At 40.1% G+C, this 21,035-nt stretch overlaps 1 protein-coding gene across 3 annotated transcripts in view; it reads right to left on the bottom strand.

Moving 5' to 3' along the window:
* Positions 1-21,035, bottom strand: part of GALK2 (galactokinase 2) — a 160,466-nt gene that overhangs the window by 134,660 nt on the left and 4,771 nt on the right. Inside the window, exon 1 of one of the 3 annotated variants that reach the window (XM_005892153.3) lies at positions 11,168-11,365. The exons of 1 other annotated variant lie outside the window; for it this stretch is intronic. In XM_005892153.3, the coding sequence (XP_005892215.1) occupies positions 11,168-11,220 (53 nt within the window). In that variant the 5' untranslated portion in view covers positions 11,221-11,365. One more of the 3 variants, XM_070377873.1, reaches the window with a different exon arrangement.

Genomic DNA, 21,035 nt, shown 5'->3' with positions numbered 1-21,035 from the left:
AGGTCAGGGGCAGAAGACGGTAGGACCCCATGCCGGAGGGGCGGCAATCAAGACGAGTTACCCCACGTCCGAGGCCAGGGGCGGAGGCCAAGAGGAGCAACCCCACGTCCAAGGAGTGGTGGCTGCACAGGCGCAGGAGGGCCTTGAGGAGCTATTCCACGTCCAAGGTGAGGAGCAGCAGCTGCGCTTTGCTGGAGCAGCCATGAAGAGATACCCCACGTCCAAGAAAGACAAACCCAAGTAAGAAGGTAGGTGTTGCAAGAGGGCATCTGAGGGTAGACACACTGAAACCATAATCACAGAAAACTAGTCAATCTAATCATACTAGGACCACAGCCTTGTTTAACTCAATGAAACTAAGCCATGCCCCTGGGGCCACCCAAGACGGGCAGGTCATGGTGGAGAGGTCTGACAGAATGTGGTCCACTGGAGAAGGGAATGGCAAACCACTTCAGTATTCTTGCCTTGAGAACCCCATGAACAGTATGAAAAGGCAAAATGGTAAGATACTGAAAGAGGAACACCCCAGGTCAGTAGGGGCCCAATATGCTACTGGAGATCAGTGGAGAAATAACTCCAGAAAGAATGAAGGGATGGAGCCAAAGCAAAAACAATACCCAGTTGTGGATGTGATTGGTGATAGAGGCAAGGTCCGATGCTGTAAAGAGCAATACTGCATAGGAACCTGGAATGTCAGGTCCATGAATCAAGGCGAATTGGAAGTGGTCAAACAGGAGATGTCAAGAGTGAACGTTGACATTCTAGGAATCAGCGAACTAAAATGGGCTGGAATGGGTGAATTTAACTCAGATGACCATTATATCTACTACTGCAGGCAGGAATCCCTTAGAAGAAATGGAGTAGCCATCATGGTCAACAAGAGAGTCTGAAATACAGTACTTGGATGCAATCTCAAAAACGACAGAATGATCTCTGTTCGTTTCCAAGGCAAATCATTCAATATCACAGTAATCCAAGTCTATGCCCCTCAGTAACGATGAAGAAGCTGAAGCTGAATGGTTCTATGAAGACCTACAAGACCTTTTAGAACTAACACCCAAAAAAGATGTCCTTTTCATTATAGGGGACTGGAATGCAAAAGTAGGAAGTCAAGAAACACCTGGAGTAATAGGCAAATTTGGCCTTGGAATATGGAATAAAGCAGGGCAAAGGCTAATAGAGTTTTGCCAAGAAAATGCACTGGTCATAGCAAACACCCTCTTCCAACAACACAAGAGAAGACTCTACACATGGACATCATCAGATGGTCAACACTGAAATCAGATTGATTATATTCTTTGCAGCCAAAAATGGAGAAGCTCTATACAATCAGCAAAAACAAGACCAGGAGCTGACTGTGGCTCAGACCATGAACTCCTTATTGCCAAATTCAGACTTAAAATGAAGGAATTAGGGAAAACCACTAGACCATTCAGGTATGACCTAAATCAAACCCATTATGATTATATAGTAGAAGTGAGAAATAGATTTAAGGGACTAGATCTGATAGACAGAGTGCCTGATGAACTATGGAATGAGGTTCGTGACATTGTACAGTAGACAGGGATCAAGACCATCCCCATGGAAAAGAAATGCAAAAAGGCAAAATGGCTGTCTGGGGAGGCCTTACAAATAGCTGTGAAAAGAAGAGAAGCAAAAAGCAAAGGAGAGAAGGAAAGATATAAGCATCTGAATGCAGAGTTCCAAAGAATAGCAAGAAGAGATAAGAAAGCCTTCTTCAGCGATCAATGCAAAGAAATAGAGGAAAACAACAGAATGGGAAAGACTAGAGATCTCTTCAAGAAAATTAGAGATACCAAGGGAACATTTCATGCAAAGATGGGCACAATAAAGGACAGAAATGGTATGGACCTAACAGAAGCGGTAGATATTAAGAAGAGGTGGCATGAATACACAGAAGAACTGTACAAAAAAGATCTTCACGACCCAGATAATCACGATGGTGTGATCATTGACCTAGAGCCAGACATCCTGGAATGTGAAGTCAAGTGGGCCTTAGAAAGCATCACTACAAACAAAGCTAGTGGAGGTGATGGAATTCCAGTGGAGCTCTTTCAAATCCTGAAAGATGATGCTGTGAAAGTGCTGCACACAATATGCCAGCACATTTGGAAAACTCAGCAGTGGCCACAGGACTGGAAAAGGTCAGTTTTCATTCCAATCCCAAAGAAAGGCAATGCCAAAGAATGCTCAAATGACCACACAATTGCACTCACCTCACACGCTAGTAAAGTAATGCTCAAAATTCTCCAAGCCAGGCTTCAGCAATATGTGAACCGTGAACTTCCAGATATTCAAGCTGGTTTCAGAAAAGGCAGAGGAGCCAGAGATCAAATTGCCAACATCCACTGGATCATGGAAAAAGCAAGCGAATTCCAGAAAAGCATCTATTTCTGCTTTATTGACTATGCCAAAGCCTTTGGCTGTGTGGATCACAATAAACTGTGGAAAATTCTGAAAGAGATGGGAATACCAGACCACCTGACCTGCCTCTTGAGAAACCTATATGCAGGTCAGGAAGCAACAGTTAGAACTGGACATGGAACAACAGACTGGTTCCAAATAGGAAAAGGAGTACGTCAAGGCTGTATATTGTCACCCTGCTTATTTAACTTATATGCAGCATACATCATGAGAAACGCTGTGCTGGAAGAAGCATAAGCTGGAATCAAGATTGCCAGGAGAAATATCAATAACCTCAGATATGCAGATGACACCACCCTTATGGCAGAAAGTGAAGAGGAACTAAAAAGCCTCTTGATGAAAGTGAAAGAGGAGAGTGAAAAAGTTGGCTTAAAGCTCAACATTCAGAAAACTAAGATCATGGCATCTGGTCCCATCACTTCATGGGAAATAGATAGGGAAACAGTGGAAACAGTGTCAGACTTTACTTTTTGGGACTCCAAAATCACTGCAGATGGTGACTGCAGCCATGAAATTAAAAGATGCTTACTCCTTGGAAGAAGAGTTAGGACCAACCTAGATAGCATATTCAAAAGCAGAGACATTACTTTGCCAACAAAGGTTCGTCTAGTCAAGGCTATGGTTTTTCCTGTGGTCATGTATGGATGTAAGAGTTGGACTGTGAAGAAAGCTGAGTGCTGAAGAATTGATGCTTTTGAACTGTGGTGTTGGAGAAGACTCTTGAGAGTCCCTTGGACTGCAAGGAGATCCAACCAGTTCATTCTGAAGGAGATTAGCCCTGGGATTTCTTTGGAAGGAATGATGCTAAAGCTGAAACTCCAGTACTTTGGCCACCTCATGCGAAGAGTTGACTCATTGGAAAAGATTCTGATGCTAGGAGGGATTGGGGGCAGGAGGAGAAGGGGACAAGAGAGGATGAGATGGCTGGATGGCATCACTGACTCGATGGACACGAGTCTGAGTGAACTCCGGGAGTTGGTGATGGACAGGGAGGCCTGGTGTGCTGCAATTCATGGGGTCGAAAGAGTCAGACACGACTGAGCGACTGACCTGAACTGAACTGATCACCTACATGTGGAATTTAAAAAGTAAAACAGATGAATGTATATAACAAAACATAAACAGACTCACAGATATAGAGAACAAGTAAGTGATTACCAATGGGGAGAAGGAAGCAAAGAGGAGCAAGATAGGGCCATGGGATTAAGAGACATAACTACTAAGTATAAAATAGATAAGCAACAAGGATATATTGTACAGCAAAGGGAAATACAGCTGATTATTTTGTAATAACTTTAAATGGAATATAATCTATAAAAATATTGAATCACTATGTTGTACACCTAAAACAAATATAACATTGTAAATCAACTACAATTCTAAAAACTCAAAAACTGAAGTGAAAAATTAACAAAAATCTGACAGAAAAATGTGCAAAAGAACAGAAAATCCATACTAAGAGTAGTTCATAAATGAACCTTAAGCACATGAAATTAGAGACATGCAAATTAAAACTACACCAAGATACCAGAAGACTGAATATTAAAAAGTAACAACACACTCTGTTGGTGAGGTTCTGTGGAAAGAGGTACTGGGTTGGGAATGCAAAGCAGGACAACACATTTGAGGGTGAATTGGGCAAAACTTTGTATCTAACAAAAATACATTGGCACTAAATTTTACCCAACAAGCTTATGTGAAAAATTTTCCCTAAAGGTATTCTCCAGCAATATGAAAATACATATTCATGAGATTATTCATTACAGAATTGTAACTGCAAAACACCAGAAACAACCTGCATGTATGCGTGCTAAATTGCTTCTGACAAGTCCGACTCTTTGCAATCCCATGGACTATAGCCCACCACGCTACTCTGTCCAAGGAATTGTCCAGGCAAGAACACTGGAATGGGTTGCCATTTCCTCCTCCAGAGGATCTTCCCTACCCAGAGATCGAACCCTCCTCTCTTACATCTCCTGCACTGGCAGGCAGGTTCTTTACCACTAGTGCCACCTGGGAAGATAAGGTATGGTCTATTTACAAAATGAAGTAATATGAAATTATTAAAAAAGAATATAGCTTCTAGAAATTTTTATCAAGTGATTGTCATAAAATTTTGTTATAAGAAAGAAGCAAAGTGAAGCACTGAGATGGCCTAGAAGCATTAACATCCCAATAGCAATGAGCATCCAGTGTTTAGATCTTGGTTTCAAAAGAAATCAGGATTCGGAAGAAATAATTCCAGAGCTGGAGCAGGGACAGTATAGTACAATCCTGGAACATATTGTTGTGGCAGAAAGTAAAGTGCTCACAATAACAGTAACATGTCAGAAGGACACAGGAGCCCACAGAAATAAGTTCCCACTACTCAAACTGATATGCAGATGATATCACCCTTATGGCAGAAAGTGAAGAGAAACTAAAAAGCCTCTTCATGAAAAGTGAAAGAGGAGAGTGAAAAAGTTGGCTTAAAGCTCAACATTCAGAAAACTAAGATCATGGCATGTGGTCCCATCACTTCATGGGAAATAGATGGGGCAAACAGTGGAAACAGTGTCAGACTTTATTTAGGGGGCTCCAAGATCACTGCAGATGGTGACTGCAGCCATGAAATTAAAAGACGCTTACTCCTTGGAAGGAAAGTTATGACCAACCTAGATAGCATATTCAAAAGCAGAGACATTACTTTGCCAACAAAAGTCCATCTAGTCAAGGCTATGGTTTTTCCAGTGGTCATGTATGGATGTGAGAGTTGGACTGTGAAGAAAGCTGAGCGCTGAAGAATTGATGCTTTTGAACTGTGGTGTTGGAGAAGACTCTTGAGAGTCCCTTGGACTGCAAGGAGATCCAACCAGTCCATTCTGAAGGAGATCAGTCCTGGGTGTTCTTTGGAAGGACTGATGCTAAAGCTGAAACTCCAGTACTTTGGCCACCTCATGCAAAGACTTGACTCATTGGAAAAGACTCTGATGCTGGGAGGGATTGGGGGCAGGAGGAGAAGGGGATGACAGAGGATGAGATGGCTGGATGGCATCACTGACTCAATGGACATGAGTTTGGGTGAAGTCTGGGAGTTGGTGATGGACAGGGAGGCCTGGCGTGCTGCAATTCATGGGGTTGCAAAGAGTCGGACCCGACTGAGCAACTGAACTAACTGAACTGACCCAAACTGAGGAGTTAAAATTCCCCATCCCTGCTTGACTTTGACAGGAGAAACAGAAAACAGAAACATACAAAGTAGTTGGAAATAATCCCCTTAACAAGACCCAGAAAAGACTATGTGTTAGTCCTGTAAGACCTTTAAAAAAAATTTTTTTTTTTCATAAATGGTTCTAATAGAAGTGGTGGAAAGCCTTCCCATCCAATTTTAGGAATAGTATAACCCTTCTACTAACACAAATAGCCCCCAAAAGCAAACTATAGGCTACTCTCACTTGTTAAAATGGTATAAAAAAATCTAAATAAAATATTGGTAAATTTAATCCAACATAGATTATTTTATAATATATGTGACCAGAGCTTTTTCCAGGAATATGAAGTAGTACTAGGAACTATGTTGATTAAATGTACTATTCTAACTTAATAAAAAGGGAAAAAACTCGATAACTCCATGATCTTCTCAAAATAAGCAGACACATATGTATACATATATGTATGTATATATGGGGCTTCCCTGATAGCTCAGTTGGTAAAGAAACTGCCTGCAATGCAGGAGACCCCAGTTCGATTCCTGGGTCAGTAAGATCCCTTGGAGAAGGGATAGCTCCATGATCACAAAATATGCAGATATATATATACACATATATTTATGTCTATATAGAGCTTCCCTGGTAGCTCAGTTGGTAAAGAATCTACCTGCAATGCAGGAGACCCTGGTTTAATTCCTGGGTTGGGAAGATCCCCTGGAGAAGGGATAGGCTACCCACTCCAGTATTACTGGGCTTCCCTTGTGGTACAGCTGGTAAAGAATCCACCTGCAATGTGGGAGACCTGGTTCAGTCCCTGGGTTGGGAAGATCCCCTGGAGAAGGGAAAGGCTACCCACTCCAGTATAATTCAATAGACATTCCCAAGTTTTTAACAAAAGTTTAAATTTAAAATAAAATAGCTCTTGACATACTAGAAAAAAAGAAAATGTCCTTAATTTAATCAAGGCTACTTGCCAGAAATAGCAAACATCACATATTTGATGACAAAAATATTAAAAGCTTTCCCATTAAAATAAAAATCAAGACAAGGATACTATCATTCAACACTGTAACACACTACATAAAATATACAATGTCTACACAACAAAAACATAAAGTCAAAGGAAAATTGTTAAACTGGGAATAATATACCTAAAACATATAAAACATCATACGGGTTTATTCAAAAATATTCATTCAAAACATACATACATACATACATAAGGAGTTTCTAAAAACTAACTAGAATCAGACAATCTAATAACATCTTTTTGGGAGGTGGCAGGGCCATTTGGCAGCAACTATTAAATTTTTATTTTTATTTTTTGAAACTACCAAAATTTTAAATGTTTATTACCTTTGACCCTGTTCCATTTTCATGAACGAGCTTAAGGAAACATAAAAAATGCTTAAGGATAAATGTATAAAGATTTTTACTGCAGCAATGCAGCAATATTTGTGAGTGAAAAATTGGAAACTTCAATGTATACTCTAATAATTGAGTGGTTAAATAATCATATTAGTACTATGAAATTGTCATTAAAAAATAAAATATATCTTTATGGAGTGATATATCAGAATCTCTAAGAAATATTATTAAGTGGAAAAAAGTAAATTACAGAAAACCAAATATGATTCTACTTATATGAATATAATACAATTTTTATAAAAATGTTAACAATATGATAAAGATACAATGATATCAAAAGGATACAATGATATCACAAGGAAACAAAACAAATGAAACTTCTAAGAAGGGAAGTAAGTATTGGCAGTAAGGATAAGAATCAGATCATAAGAATAAGAACTGTAGGGTTTTCAGGCTTTACTAACTATACTTTTAAAAAATTCAAATCTTTCATATTAAGAATGTGTTTATACAGCACCATTAATCATAGAGCCAAAAGGTGGAAGCAACCGAAATGCCCATCAATTGATGAACGAGTAAACAAAATGTTGTATGTCAAACAACAGAATATTATTCAATCATAAAAAGGAATGACATATTGATAACATGTTACAACATGGTTGAACCTTGAAACATTGTATTAAGTGAAAGAAGCCAGTCACACACTTAGACAAAAACATATTATCTGATTCCATTTATTTGAACGGTCTAGAATAAGTAACAGAGAAGGCAATGCCACCCCACTCCAGTACTCTTGCCTGGAAAATCCCATGGACGGAGGGGCCTGGTAGGCTGCAGTCCATGGGGTCACAAAGAGTCGGACACGACTGAGCGACTTCACTTTCACTTTTCACTTTCATGCATTGGAGAAGGAAATGGCAACCCACTCCTGTGTTCTTGCCTGGAGAATCCCAGGGACGGGGGAGCCTGGTGGGCTGCCGTCTATGGGGTCACATAGAGTCGGACACAACTGAAGCGACTTAGCAGCAGCAGCAGAATAAGTAAATCTACAAAGAGTACATTAGAATTTGCTTAGGGCTTGCAGGTATTAAGGAAGTGAAAGCTTAACAGATGCAGAGTTCTTTGTGGGGGGTGGGGATGGGAATGTTCTAAGTTTGATTATGGTGATGGTTGCACAATCCTGTGAATATACCAAAAATGATTTAATTGTAAATTCTAAACAATTGAACTATATAGTATGTGAATTATATATCAATAAAGCTGTTACCAAAAAGCAATAATAATCTAACAATTTAAAATTTAATCTCATGGGACTTCCTTGTGGTCTAGTGGTTAAGAATCCACCTTCTAATACTGGGGATGCGGAATCAATCCCTGATGAGGGAACTGGGATCTCATGTACCATGGGGAAACTAAGCCTGTGTACCACAACTAAGACCTGGTGTAAGCAAGCTTAAAAATAAATAATAAAATAAAAACTTTAAAAAACTAAAAAAAAAATTTTTTTAATAAAATTTAATCCCAAAGAGAAGGAAAAGAGAAGAGAATGCACAGAAACTTAGATCAGTAGTTCATTTTATCAGGAGTGAATTCAGTTAAATCTAGATAGTACGTCTATAAACTGATCTATTTAGAACAGTGGTTCTAAATGCAAAGAAATGCTAAGAATGAAAACTTAGAACAGTGGGATCTGAAGTACAGGAAGCAAGCAAGATTGGGATACAGAAAAAGAAATTAGAGTTTCTATTTCTATATGATTTTTTTTAATGAATAAAAAAGAAATTAAGTTTACTAAAATATATGACATGGTTGACTAGTCCCTTTACTCAGAAGGTCATGTGCCCTGGTGGCTCAGATGGTAAAGCATCTGCCTGCAATGCGGGAGACCCGGGTTCGATCCCTGGAACAGGAAGATCCCCTGGAGAAGGAAATGGCAACCCACTCCAGTACTTTTGGCTGGAAAATCCCATGGATGGAGAATCCTGGTGGAGTACAGTCCATGGGGTCGCAAAGAGTTGGACACGACTGAACAACTTCCTGTTCTAAAAAAAAAAAAAAAAGTGCCCTGTGAAGCTGAAAAGGCATTGCCAACTAAAATTGACACCTGCCATCTACCTCTATAAGGATTAAATGCAAGCTGCTGTGACCATTGACCCTCAACATACCCTGAAAGGAGTTCAGGGTGGAGATCAGGAATGAGGCACTTGATGCTCTGGGAAAAACCGGCAGAACAGGCCTTCAGACAGATATTTTCAGAAGAGTTTATGAGTCCAATTCTTGCATCTCCTCAGATTTAGAAAAGTATTAACATCCTTCATGGTGACATCTGCTCCTTGTGACTAGCAATAACCTTCATGAGACTAGCAGCAACTTTCTGCAAAATAATGTTTGCTTGATAGCAAGTAGTCCACTTCACCAAAATCACACACATATTGATCTTCCACCCTACCTCTTCAGAGCAGTTTCTAAGAGTTATCTGAAATGCTGCCTCCGAGGCTATCGTCCTCATTATGCCCCAAATAAAACTTAACTCACAACTCTCATGTTGTGTGTTTTTCCAGTTGACAGTATGCTGAAGAAAGAGCAGAAGTTCCAAAAAAGGACAATCTGATAATGGGGCACTCATGCATGTTTTTCCCTTTCAGCATATTGTAACATATGAACAGTTAGGTGGGTTTGTAGATATACCATCTAGACTTAACTGGACTCACTCCTGATAAAATGAATAAGTGGCTCAAACATTGCTTGAAGTTAATAACTGTATTAAGTGGAAAACAAGAAAATGGCAAAATGCACCCTTACTGGACTACTATATGACCTCTGCCGTAGCTAGCACAGAACACTAAACATTAACAAGTGTCTGCTGCATAAACAACTGGGCTTCCCAGGTGGTGCCAGTGGTAAAGAGCCCTCCTGACAATGCAGGAGACATAAGAGACGCAGGTTGGATCCCTCGGTCAGGAAGATCCCCTGGAGGAGGGCATGGCAATCCACTCCAGTATTCTTGCCTGAAAAATCCAACAGACAGAGGAGCCTGGCGGGCTACAGTCCTCAGGGTCACAAAGAGTCAGACACAACTGAAGCAACTTAACACACATGCATGCATGGATAAATACTGTAAAGGTCCTTTAAGGCAAGAAACAACTCAAAGGAAATTTAGTAAACAGTTCTTCACTTTTAGTACATGTTACCATCCCCCTTCTCATAGGGTAACTATAGAAATATCAAGCATTATGACTAAAATGGCATAAAATGGAAACACAGAATAATATATGACACTTGTAACTCATCCAAGGTTGTGCTGGTCTCCAGAATCAAAAAGTACATATCTTTCTCGTAACTAAAGACCCACTCTTTGATGTTTCAAGGGTGAAAAAGCATTTTCAAGTTTTAGTATGCTGTAATATTGTTAACTGTCACATGACAGTCATAAACCAGGAAGTAGAGAGAACTTTAAGACTTAATTATAGAGAAAAAAGTTAACAGAGAACAAATACTAAAACTTAGGAACAACAAAAGGGGAGCAAAGCCAACCTTAGAAAAGCTATAGAGCTAATACCCAGCAGGTGGAGATTTCATTCTATGAGATTTCTGTCCTATGTCAGAAACAAGTATTTCCATTAAGTATTTGCAAGATGACCGCAAATGAAAATAACCCCAGGTGGTATCACTTAAGCTGGTAATTATTCTGTAGCTAGGTACTGGCAGCAGATTAATTCCCTAAGTGAAGGTGCATAGGTTCCATGATTTGTTTAAAAGGATGCAGAGACCAAGGGGGTTTTTTGGTTTGGGGGTCATTTTCCTGTTTTTGTTTTGGCTGTATTTGATTGCTTTCAATATTTTAAAAGGAAGACTTTAAAAAGTACTATCAGCTGGCAGGCAAAACAAAGAAAGAAGAGGCTGAAAATTAATTTGGGTTTTTCTGCTGAAGCCCAGCATAAAGTGTCCCACCCTTCTGCAAGGGAAAGAAGGATCTGCGTAGGTGAAGCAAGACACACACCTTGGTAGTGAACAAGGTTGGACAGACTTTACGGCGCGGTCCCAGCCAAGTGACCTTGTAACATCCCAAGGATTCTGTCTGCTTCTGGAAGAGCCGAAAGCCCTGACAGCCTCTACATCTATCCAACCCAAGCGATCCGAAAGCGCGGGCATGTCCTCTCCCCCACCTGGGATGTTCCGCCACTTGGACTCGACGCACGGCAGGGCCCTCCGTAGCCATATTTTGCTAATCCTTCTTTATTCTGCAGTTTCAACCGGCGAAGCAAGACTTCCGAGGTAATCACGGGACATCTGCAGCAGGAGCCCTTTCTTCCGGGAGACACCGGCATTCACCCCGCGGAAATCCTGCCTCTTCGCTGAGGTGGCTGCTTCCAGTCGGCCCCTCCCGTGGCTCCTCCTCCCTGGGCTCTGTGGCTCGGAGCCTTCCCGACAGCTGTCAGGTATTTCGGCCTTGCTGCTCTGAGCCCCTGAGCCCAGCACAGATAAGGAGGTTTTCTTTCTGCATCCTGGGCATAAGTCTGAGCACAGAATTATAACTTGGCACCTTAGTTTGCTTTTATTATTATTATTATTATTGTTAGAGGGTCTTTTTTTTTTTTTTTTTTTAATGGCCAGCAGCAACTTCCTCCAAATAACACTAAAATATTTACTTATTTCTTCTTAAATAGATTACTTCAAAAACTAGACTATCAAATTGATGTGGAGCTTGACATAAACATATTTGCATTTATTTCCAGAATAGAGGCATTGGTGGGCCTTCCCAGAACATAATAATTAAAAGAAGAAAATACATGGCTTTCCAAATGCCAGATACTCTTGCTTTTTCACTTGCCTAGAGACATCTCACTGTATCTCAAGAAGCACACCACCCCCATCCACCTCGTCACTCTTATTATATTACTGCTTTCTTTCCTTCATTGTTCTCACAACTTCCACGTATTTATTGTCTGTCTCACCACTTTCACCATCACTACCACTAGAAGGTAAACAACTTGAAGGTAGCAAGTGTGAATCCCCAGCACCCAGAACAGTACTTGGGAGACTGGTTTTCTAATCAGCAAGATGCGCTGAATGAATGACTGAAAGGTAAAGTGACTTGCCTTTAAGGTTGCACTGTTAATTGGTAGCAAAACTTGAATTAAACTTCAAGTCTATTAACGCTGTAGTGTACTTTGTATCTCTGAATGCTGAGACTAAACCCATGTGAAGCCAGGTACCAATACACCTATTCTAAGTTTTCCTATTTGAAGAAGTTTGGGCTGACATGCCCAAAACAATAAGATTACTGGCATACCCCAGAGACATTCAACAATTTGCCATTCCTGAACTTCTATATGTGTGTGTTGGGGAAGGGTAAAAGGGAAATGAAGGCTGAAGTATGAATTGACAGTGTCAAAGACTAGCTAAAAGGACTGTATCTCCCGGCACCCTGAGCTGTTACTGTAAATGGAACATCATAGAAACAACATTGGTCTGGTCTCAGAGCTGCTGCTGCTACTGCTGCTAAGTTGCTTCAGTCGTGTCTGACTCTGTGCGACCCCATGGACTGCATCCTACCAGGCCCCTCTGTCCATGGGATTCTCCAGGCAAGAGTACTGGAGTGGGTGGCCATTGCCTTCTCCAGGTCTCAGAGCTACTCTCTCACTATTATTTCAGTCCCTCCTTATCACTTTGAAATGAAGCAGTTATATCTCTGTTTTTGAACCCCAATAAATCCCAGTAGGATGGTTATTGTGGTTTACTCTTGAGTAGAAGGCAATGGCACCCCACTCCAGTGCTCTTGCCTGGAAAATCCCATGGAAGGAGGAGCCTGGTAGGCTGCAGTCCATGGGGTCGCTAAGAGTCGGACACAACTCAATGACTCCGCTTTCACTTTCATGCACTGGAGAAGAAAATGGCAACCCACTCCAGTGTTCTTGCCTGGAGAATCCCAGGAATGGGGGAGCCTGATGGGCTGCCTTCTATGGGGTCACACAGAGTCAGACACGACTGAAGTGACTTAGCAGTAGCAGTAGCAGCAAGGGTCACTTACTGTCATCTCTGTAAATAGGTTTGAATGTGGAAAGACCCTAAGTGAGAAAAAAAATGTAAAATTCTTAGGAACATCAGTAAATATGGGAAAGGAAAGTATGTCAGATATATTTCTAACACATTTTCTATGGTCATTGAAAAATAGGTAAATTTTGAAGTTCTGAAAATACTGTTTTAAAAATTGTCCCAAACAAGCTCATTTTATATGCTTTGTTTGTTCTCACAACTTGCAGGATCTTAGTTCCTGGACCAGGGATTGAACCCCAGACCTGGGCCCAGCAGTGAAAGCACCATAAAGGAAATCTCTGGCAGTCCTCAGCGCTTTCATTACTGGGGTCTGGGTTTAGGATTCAATCTCTGATTGGGGAACTAAGATCCTGCAAGTTGCACAGTGTGGCAAAAAGAAAGAGAAAGAAAATATTGACTATTGATACTCTCATTCATAAAAGAATATTTTCTATTAAATGTGTATTTGATGGTCAAATATTAACTCTGATAAATGAAACATGATGACAAATTATTAGGCAAATCTTGAATACATTTCTATTGTAGTCTCAGCAAAACTGATACAGACTAGAAAGCACCTTTTAGAGCAACTAGTAAAACTCGCTTTTTTGAAATGATGGCCCCAAAGTGAAAGAGTAAAGGCTGGAATGAAAACCCAGGTCCTAGACTCCTACCCCAGCCTATTCTGAATGTGTGACCTCTGGTGAGACCCTGAGACCTTACTGAAGTATGCTTTAAAAAATTATTGAGACAATTAGTAACTTTTGTCCCCAAATTAAAGTGTATACATTGTAATTTTAATAAAACATTGCTCTTAAAATAACTTATTTTCAAACTACTAAAGAACTCCTAATAGAAACCAAAAACCAAAATTAACATTGCTTTCTTATGCTATCTTCCTTATGCCAGGCTTCCTGATATTTAAGTAAGCATTTCACATATTATTATTCTCTTTAAATCTTCCCAACAACCTTATGAAGTGAAAAAATGCTGTTCTTTTTTCAATTTTAAGATATTCCTTTGGTCCTTATTAGACCTATCTGATAAACGTTTAATGTCTAAATTTTACAGAATTTTTATTTTCACAAATCTTGAACCTCTCAGTTCTTTATTTTTTCATTTGGTGTGCTCAAGTTGCTTCAGTCATGTCTGACTCTTTGTGACCCCATGGACTGTAGCTTGTCAGGCTCCTCTGTTCTTGGGATTTTTCAGGCAAGAACACTGGAGTGGGATGCAACCATTTCCTCCTCCAGGGCATCTTCCCGACCCAGGGATGGAACCTGCATCTCCTGCAGCTCCTGCACTGCATGCAGAATCTTTACTGCTGAGCCACCTGGGAAGCCCTTTTACACATGGCCACACTTACAATAAGGTTTAAAGTCTAAATTATAAACTAACAAAGAATAAGGATAGAGACGAAAGACTAGGGGTAGAGACAAGATAGGTATAGATTCTGAGAAGTAGGAAAAATGTGAAGGAAATAGGGGAAAGCTCTGGTTTAAAAGAAGTCAAAAGGAATAAACAAGAATCTCTGAAATTTGAAGTCAATTGTTAAAAAGTAGAAGTTTGATAGTCCCCAAAATTAAAAGGAGGTTGTATGGGGAATAGCAAAGGGAATACAGCTACAGCATTCCATGCACAAATTATCTGTCAATTGTCAGTTGAAGATTGTGCTGCTTTAGCTGACAGGGGAATCACAGAAGGATTAATGCAAAACATACTGGAAGAACTTGCTGATTTCGGTAAAGAAAAGAAACAAAAACAATCTTTGAATTATAGTATAATTGTGTCAGCTCCCTACTTGGACTCCACACATACCTCCTGCTGAAAAGCGCATTCAAGGACTTCCCTGGCAGTGCAGTGGTTTAAGACTCCATGTTTTGACTGCAGGGTATATGGGTTCCATCTTTGGTCAGGGAACAAAGATTCTGCATGTGGCATGGCCAAAAAAAAAAGTGCGTTCATGGCACAAAACTAGGGAGGTACGGTCACCATTTTGGGTGAGAATAAACATGAATGGGCATTAGAGATATGAAAATGGCAAATAACATTGCTAAGTTTGTGTAACTGCATTTAGCAAGAGATATTTTTCGAAAGCCAATGTAAAAAAAAGAAAGCTCTTATCATGCCTGTGTGCGTGCTTAGTCATTCATTCTCTTTTCGACGCCATGGACTGTAGCCTGCAAGGTTCTTCTGTTCATGGGATTTTCCAGGCAAGGTTATTGGAGTGGGTTGCCATTATCCTCCTGCAGGGGATCTTCCTGACCCCAGGGATCAAACCTGCATCTCCTGCATTGGCAGGCAGATTCTTTACCACTGAGCCACCTGGGAAGCCCCTCCTATCATGCCTATAAGGTGGAAATGTAATGAGATCATGCAAAGTGTACTTATCAGAGGTCCCCTCAAGAAACAGTGGGTATTAAATGTCAGTAGAAATAACATTTTGAAAAGCCACTTAGGTTGGTTGGTAAAATCAAGAGATATGCTCCAACAATAGTCAGCAATTTGCCTTTGAAGGAGAGAAAGTTCCTTCCCTGAGTAAAGTATATAATTTACAGCTGAATTGCATGACATATGTTATACTGTTTACTCCCCCAATTGATTTCTGGATCCATTTTTCACCCTTCTCTACCCTCCTGGAAACTGATCTCTAAAGATGGTACCTGGGCTCCTTTACCTCTGGCTTCTGGTTGGGATTGGTCACTAGCAGGATGTTAGAGGATAGTAAATAGAGAAATTGAGATATCTACCACTCCCCCTCTCCACTACAAACACACATAAATTCACCTGCTCCACCTTACCTTTGCCATAGTTATGGCAGTAGCTGTGTTTCCCTATAACCACAGCTGCTGTTGGAGGGTCCGTCTTCCAGGACTCCCTCTCTTGCTGGGCTCTGGTAAAACTATTTCTTCCCTCTGCCCCTTTAAGCCTTCAAGAAATGGGATTTCCAGACAGTTGCTAGTCCCTGTGTGTTTCACCATCCTTGTGGGGAAAGTTCCCTCAGCCCCATCCCCTCTCTGTAAATAGTTCTTTCAGTAAACTCTTTTCAGTTACCACCCCACTTTCTCTCCAGTAAACCATGAGTTTCCTGTCCAGATTTGACTAATACAAAGAGTCCTCTGCTTTTCTGCCCTTTTAACATACAGTGTTCAGCTTAAGTAAATGTAGTGGAAAAAAAAAAAAATCTTTAGACAATTAGTCTGAAAGCACTCCAAATCATGAGCCTGTTTGGGGTAACCACATGTCTCAATCTAGCAGTGAGGAATCATGAATGCTAGAATATACTTAAATACATCACATTTTCACTGAGAATGCTGAGTGTCAGGGGATTCAGAAATAAGTAAGATATTTATGTCCTCAAGGAGCTTTCAGTTTAATAAAGAATAAATACAAAATAATCATAATATAGGATAACATAAAATTATCAAAAACATATTTTTAAGGGTCAAATTCTGTTGGGAATCAAATGGTCTATTGCCTTTGATAAAACTGCCAAGACAATTCAATAAAGGATTCTTTTTTTGGACAAATAATGCTGGAACAATCTGATAACCATATGCAGAAAAAAATAAACCTCTACATTTCCTTCACAGTATATACAAAAATTAAACTTGAACTAGGTTTAATTGAATGTACAAGTTTAAACTTGTACATCTGAATGTACAAGTTTAAACTACATAAAACTTCCAGAAGAAAACATAAATCTTAGTACACCTGAGTGTGGCAAATAATCCTTAAATACAACAAAAAGCATAAAGAACACTTACAACTCAATAGTAGTAAGACAATCCAATTTAAAAGTGGGCAAAAGGATGCTCACTTTGGCAGTACATTTACTAAAGCAATCTAATTTTGTACATCAAAAGGGGGTTGGATAAAAAATATGTGGTACATATATACAATGGAATATTATTCAGCTGTAAAAAGAACAAAATAATGCCATTTGCAGCAACTAGAATGGACCTAGGGATTGTCACAATGAATGAAGTAAGACACAGAAAGACAAATATATGGCTTATATGTGGAATTTTTTTTAATAGGTACAAATGAACTTATTTACCAAACAGAAGTAGTCACAGATGGAGAAAACAAACTTATGGTTACCAGGGAATGGGTTGGGGGAATAAACTGAGAGATTGGGACTGACATATACACACTAGCACAGGAAACTACTCAATACTCTGTAATGGCCTATATGGGAAAAGAATCTAAAAAAGTAGACACATGTATAACTGATTCACTTTGCTGTACACCAGAAACTAACATGACATTGTAAATCAACTATATTCCAATATAAAAAAATAAAAATAAAATACAAAAGAAACTTAAAAAATGGTCAAAAGGACTGAGGAGATATCAATACTTCACCAAAGAAAAACTGATGGCAAATAAGCACATGAAAAGATATTCAACATTAGTCACTAGGGAATGCAAATCAAAACCACAATTATACTCCTGCCAGAGTGGCTAAAATTAAGACAATTGACCACACTATGCGTTGACAAGGATGTGGTACAAGTAGAAATCTTATACAATGCTGGTGGATAATCAAAATGGCAAAAACAGTTGGGAAAACAATTTGAGAGTTTCTTAAAAAGTTAAACATAGACATATTTGCAATCCAATCATCCCACCACTAGATATTTACCTGCATTCATATCTATGGCTGCACAACAGCATTACCACAAACTTAGCAGTACAAAATAATACGGACTGCTTATCCACAGTTTCTGTGGTTCAGAAGTCAGGGAAGAGCGTAGCTGGGTCATCTGCTTGAGGGTCTCACAAAGTCTTATCTAAGGCTCAACAGGGGAAGTTTTGATTTCCAAGATCACATGGTTGCTAGATGCTTTTTTTTTTTTTAATTCATTATTTTCTTTTTGGCTGTGCTGGTTGTCTGTTGCTTTGTGCAGGCTTTCCCTAGTTGTGGTGTGCCTGCCTCTTGTGGTGATGGCTTGTCTTGTGGAACACCAGCCTAGTTGCTCCATGGCATATGGGATCCTCCTGGATTAGCGATGGAACCTGTGTCCCCTGAACTAGCAGGTGGATGGATTCTTATCCACTGCGCCACCAGGGAAGTCCCGCGAGCAGCTTTAATTCCATGTGCATCATCAGACTAAAAGTCAGTGTCTTGCTGACCATCGGCCAGGTAACCATCCTCAGCTTCTTGCCACGTGGTCTTTTACAACATGGTCAATGCTTTCTCAAAGTCAGCAAGGGAGACAGTCTCTCCTCAACAAGATGAGTTTATAAACTAGTGTAATGTAATCATATACACATAATTATGTACATCACCTTTGCTCTATCTTAATGGTTAGAAACAAGCCGCATTTATTTGTCAATTATAACTCAATAAAGCTGGGGGAGGGAGCAAAGCAAACCACAGATCCCATCTACATTCAAGGTGGAAGGGACTACACAAGCACATGTACCTTAAGAGTCTGTCTACAACATTACTCAAGAGAAGTAAAACATATGTCCACACACAAACTTGTAAACAAATACCTCTAATTATTTACATAAGCCAAAAACTGAGAAAAAAAAATCCTCAAATATCCATCAATAGGGACTGACTTCCCGGTGGCCCGGTGGTTAAGACTCTGTGTTTCCACTGCAGGGGGCACAGGTTCAATCCCTGGTCAGAGATCTAAGATCTAGCAGGCCACACAGCATAGCAAAAAAAAAAAAAAATTCAACAAGGGAAACCTCATCAACAGAAAGAAACAACCAGTTGATACATGCAACAACATGGATGAATCTCAAAATAATTATAATGACTGAAATAAGTCAGGCAAAAGAGAATACGTATTATATGATTCATTTAAACAAAATTCCAGAAAATGTAATCTACAGTGACAAAAAGTAGATCAGTGGTTGCATAGGAAAAGTGAGGGGAGGAGAACCATCGATAATCAAGGGGCAATAGGGAAACTTCTGCAGTGATAAATAGTATCTTCATTATCTTGGTTGTAATGATGATTTCACAGGTATATATGCACGTCAAAATCATCAAACTGTGCATTTAATTGTGTATAGTTTCAGTTCAGTTCAGTCACTCAGTCGTGTCCAACTCTTAGCAATCCCATGAACTACAGCACACCAGGCCTCCCTGTCCATCACCAACTCCCGGAGTTTATTCGAACTTATGTCCATTGAGTCAGGGATGCCATCCAAGCGTCTCGTTCTCTGTCGTCCCCTTCTCCTCCTGCCAATCTTTCCCAGCATCAGGGACTTTTCCAATGACTCAGTTCTTCGCATCAGGTGGCCAAAGTATTGGAGTTTCAGCTTCAACATCAGTCCTTCCAATGAATATTCAAGACTGATTTCCTTTAAGATGGACTGGTGGGACATCCTTGCAGTCCAAGGGGCTCTCAAGAGTCTTCTCAAACACCACAGTTCAAAAGGATTAATTCTTCGTCACTCAGTTCTTTATAGTCCAGCTCTCACATCCATACATGACCACTGGAAAAATCATAGCCTTGATTAGACATACCTTTGTTGACAAAGTAATGTCTCTGTTTTTTAATATAGCTGTCTAGGTTGGTCCAGTTGCTGTCTATCTTTCCTTCCAAGCCGTAAGCACCTTTTAATTTCATGGCTGCAATCACCATCTGCAGTGATTTTGGAGCCCAAAAAAATAAAGTCTGTCACTGTTTCCACTGTTTCCCCATCTATTTGCCATGAAGTGATGAGACTAGATGCCATGATCTTAGTTTTCCAAATGTTGAGTTTTAAGCCAACTTTTTCACTCTCCCTCTTTCACTTTCATCAAGAGGCTCTTTAGTTCTTCTTCGTTTTCTGCCATAAGAGTGGTGTCATCTGCATATCTGAGGTTATTGATATTTCTCCCAGCAATTTTGATTCCAGCTTGTGCTTCATTCAGCCCAGCGTTTCTCATGACGTACTATGTATATAAGTTAAACAAGCAGGGTGACAATATACAGCCTTGACGTACTCCTTCTCCTATTTGGAAACAGTCTGTTGTTCCATGTCCAGTTCTAACTGTTGCTTCCTGACCTGCATACAGATTTCTCAAGAGGCAGGTCAGGTGGTCTGGTATTCCTATCTCTCAGAATTTTCCACTGTTTGTGGTGATCCACACAGTCAAAGGTGTTGGCATAGTCAATAAAGCAGAAATAGATGTTTTTCTAGAACTCTCTTGCCTTTTCAATGATCCAACAGATGTTGGCAATTTGATCTCTGGTTCTTCTCTGCCTTTTCTAAAACCAGCTTGAACATCTGGAAGTTCACGGTTCACATACTGTTGTAGCCTGGCTTGGAAAATTTTGAGCATTACTTTACTAGTGTGTGAGATGAGTGCAATTGTGCAGTAGTTTGAGCATTCTTTGGCATTGCCTTTCTTTGGGACTGGAATGAAAACCAACCTTTTCCAGTCCTGTGGCCACTGCTGAGTTTTCCAAATTTGCTGGCATGTTGAGTGCAGCACTTTCACAGCATCATCTTTCAGGATTTGGAATAGCTCAACTGGAATTCCATCACCTCCACTAACTTTGTTCATAGTGATGCTTCCTAAGGCCCACTTGACTTCACATTCCAGGATGTCTGGCTCTAGGTCAGTGATCACACCATCGTGATTATCTAGGTTGTGAAGATCCTTTTTGTATAGTTCTTCTGTGTATTCTTGCCACTCCTTAATATCTTCTGCTTCTGTTAGGTCCATACCATTTCTATCCTTTATTGTGCCCATCTTGGCATGAAATGTTCCCTTGGTATCTCTAATCTTCTTGAAGACATCTCTAGTCTTTCCCACTCTATTGGTTTCCTCTATTTCTTTGCACTGATCACTGAGGAAGGCTTTCTTATCTCTCCTTGCTATTCTTTGGAACTCTGCATTCAGATGGGTATATCTTTCCTTTTCTCCTTTGCTTTTTGTAAGGCCTCCCCAGACAGCCATTTTGCTTTTTTGCATTTCTTTTTCTGGGAGATGGTCTTGATCCCTGCCTCCTGTACAATGTCATGAACCTCCACCCATAATTC

Source organism: Bos mutus, chromosome 10, assembly GCF_027580195.1.
Source record: "Bos mutus isolate GX-2022 chromosome 10, NWIPB_WYAK_1.1, whole genome shotgun sequence".
Lineage (NCBI taxonomy): Eukaryota > Metazoa > Chordata > Mammalia > Artiodactyla > Bovidae > Bos > Bos mutus.
The sequence above is the reverse complement of the archived record's forward strand: the minus strand, read 5'-3'. Positions and strand labels throughout refer to the sequence as shown.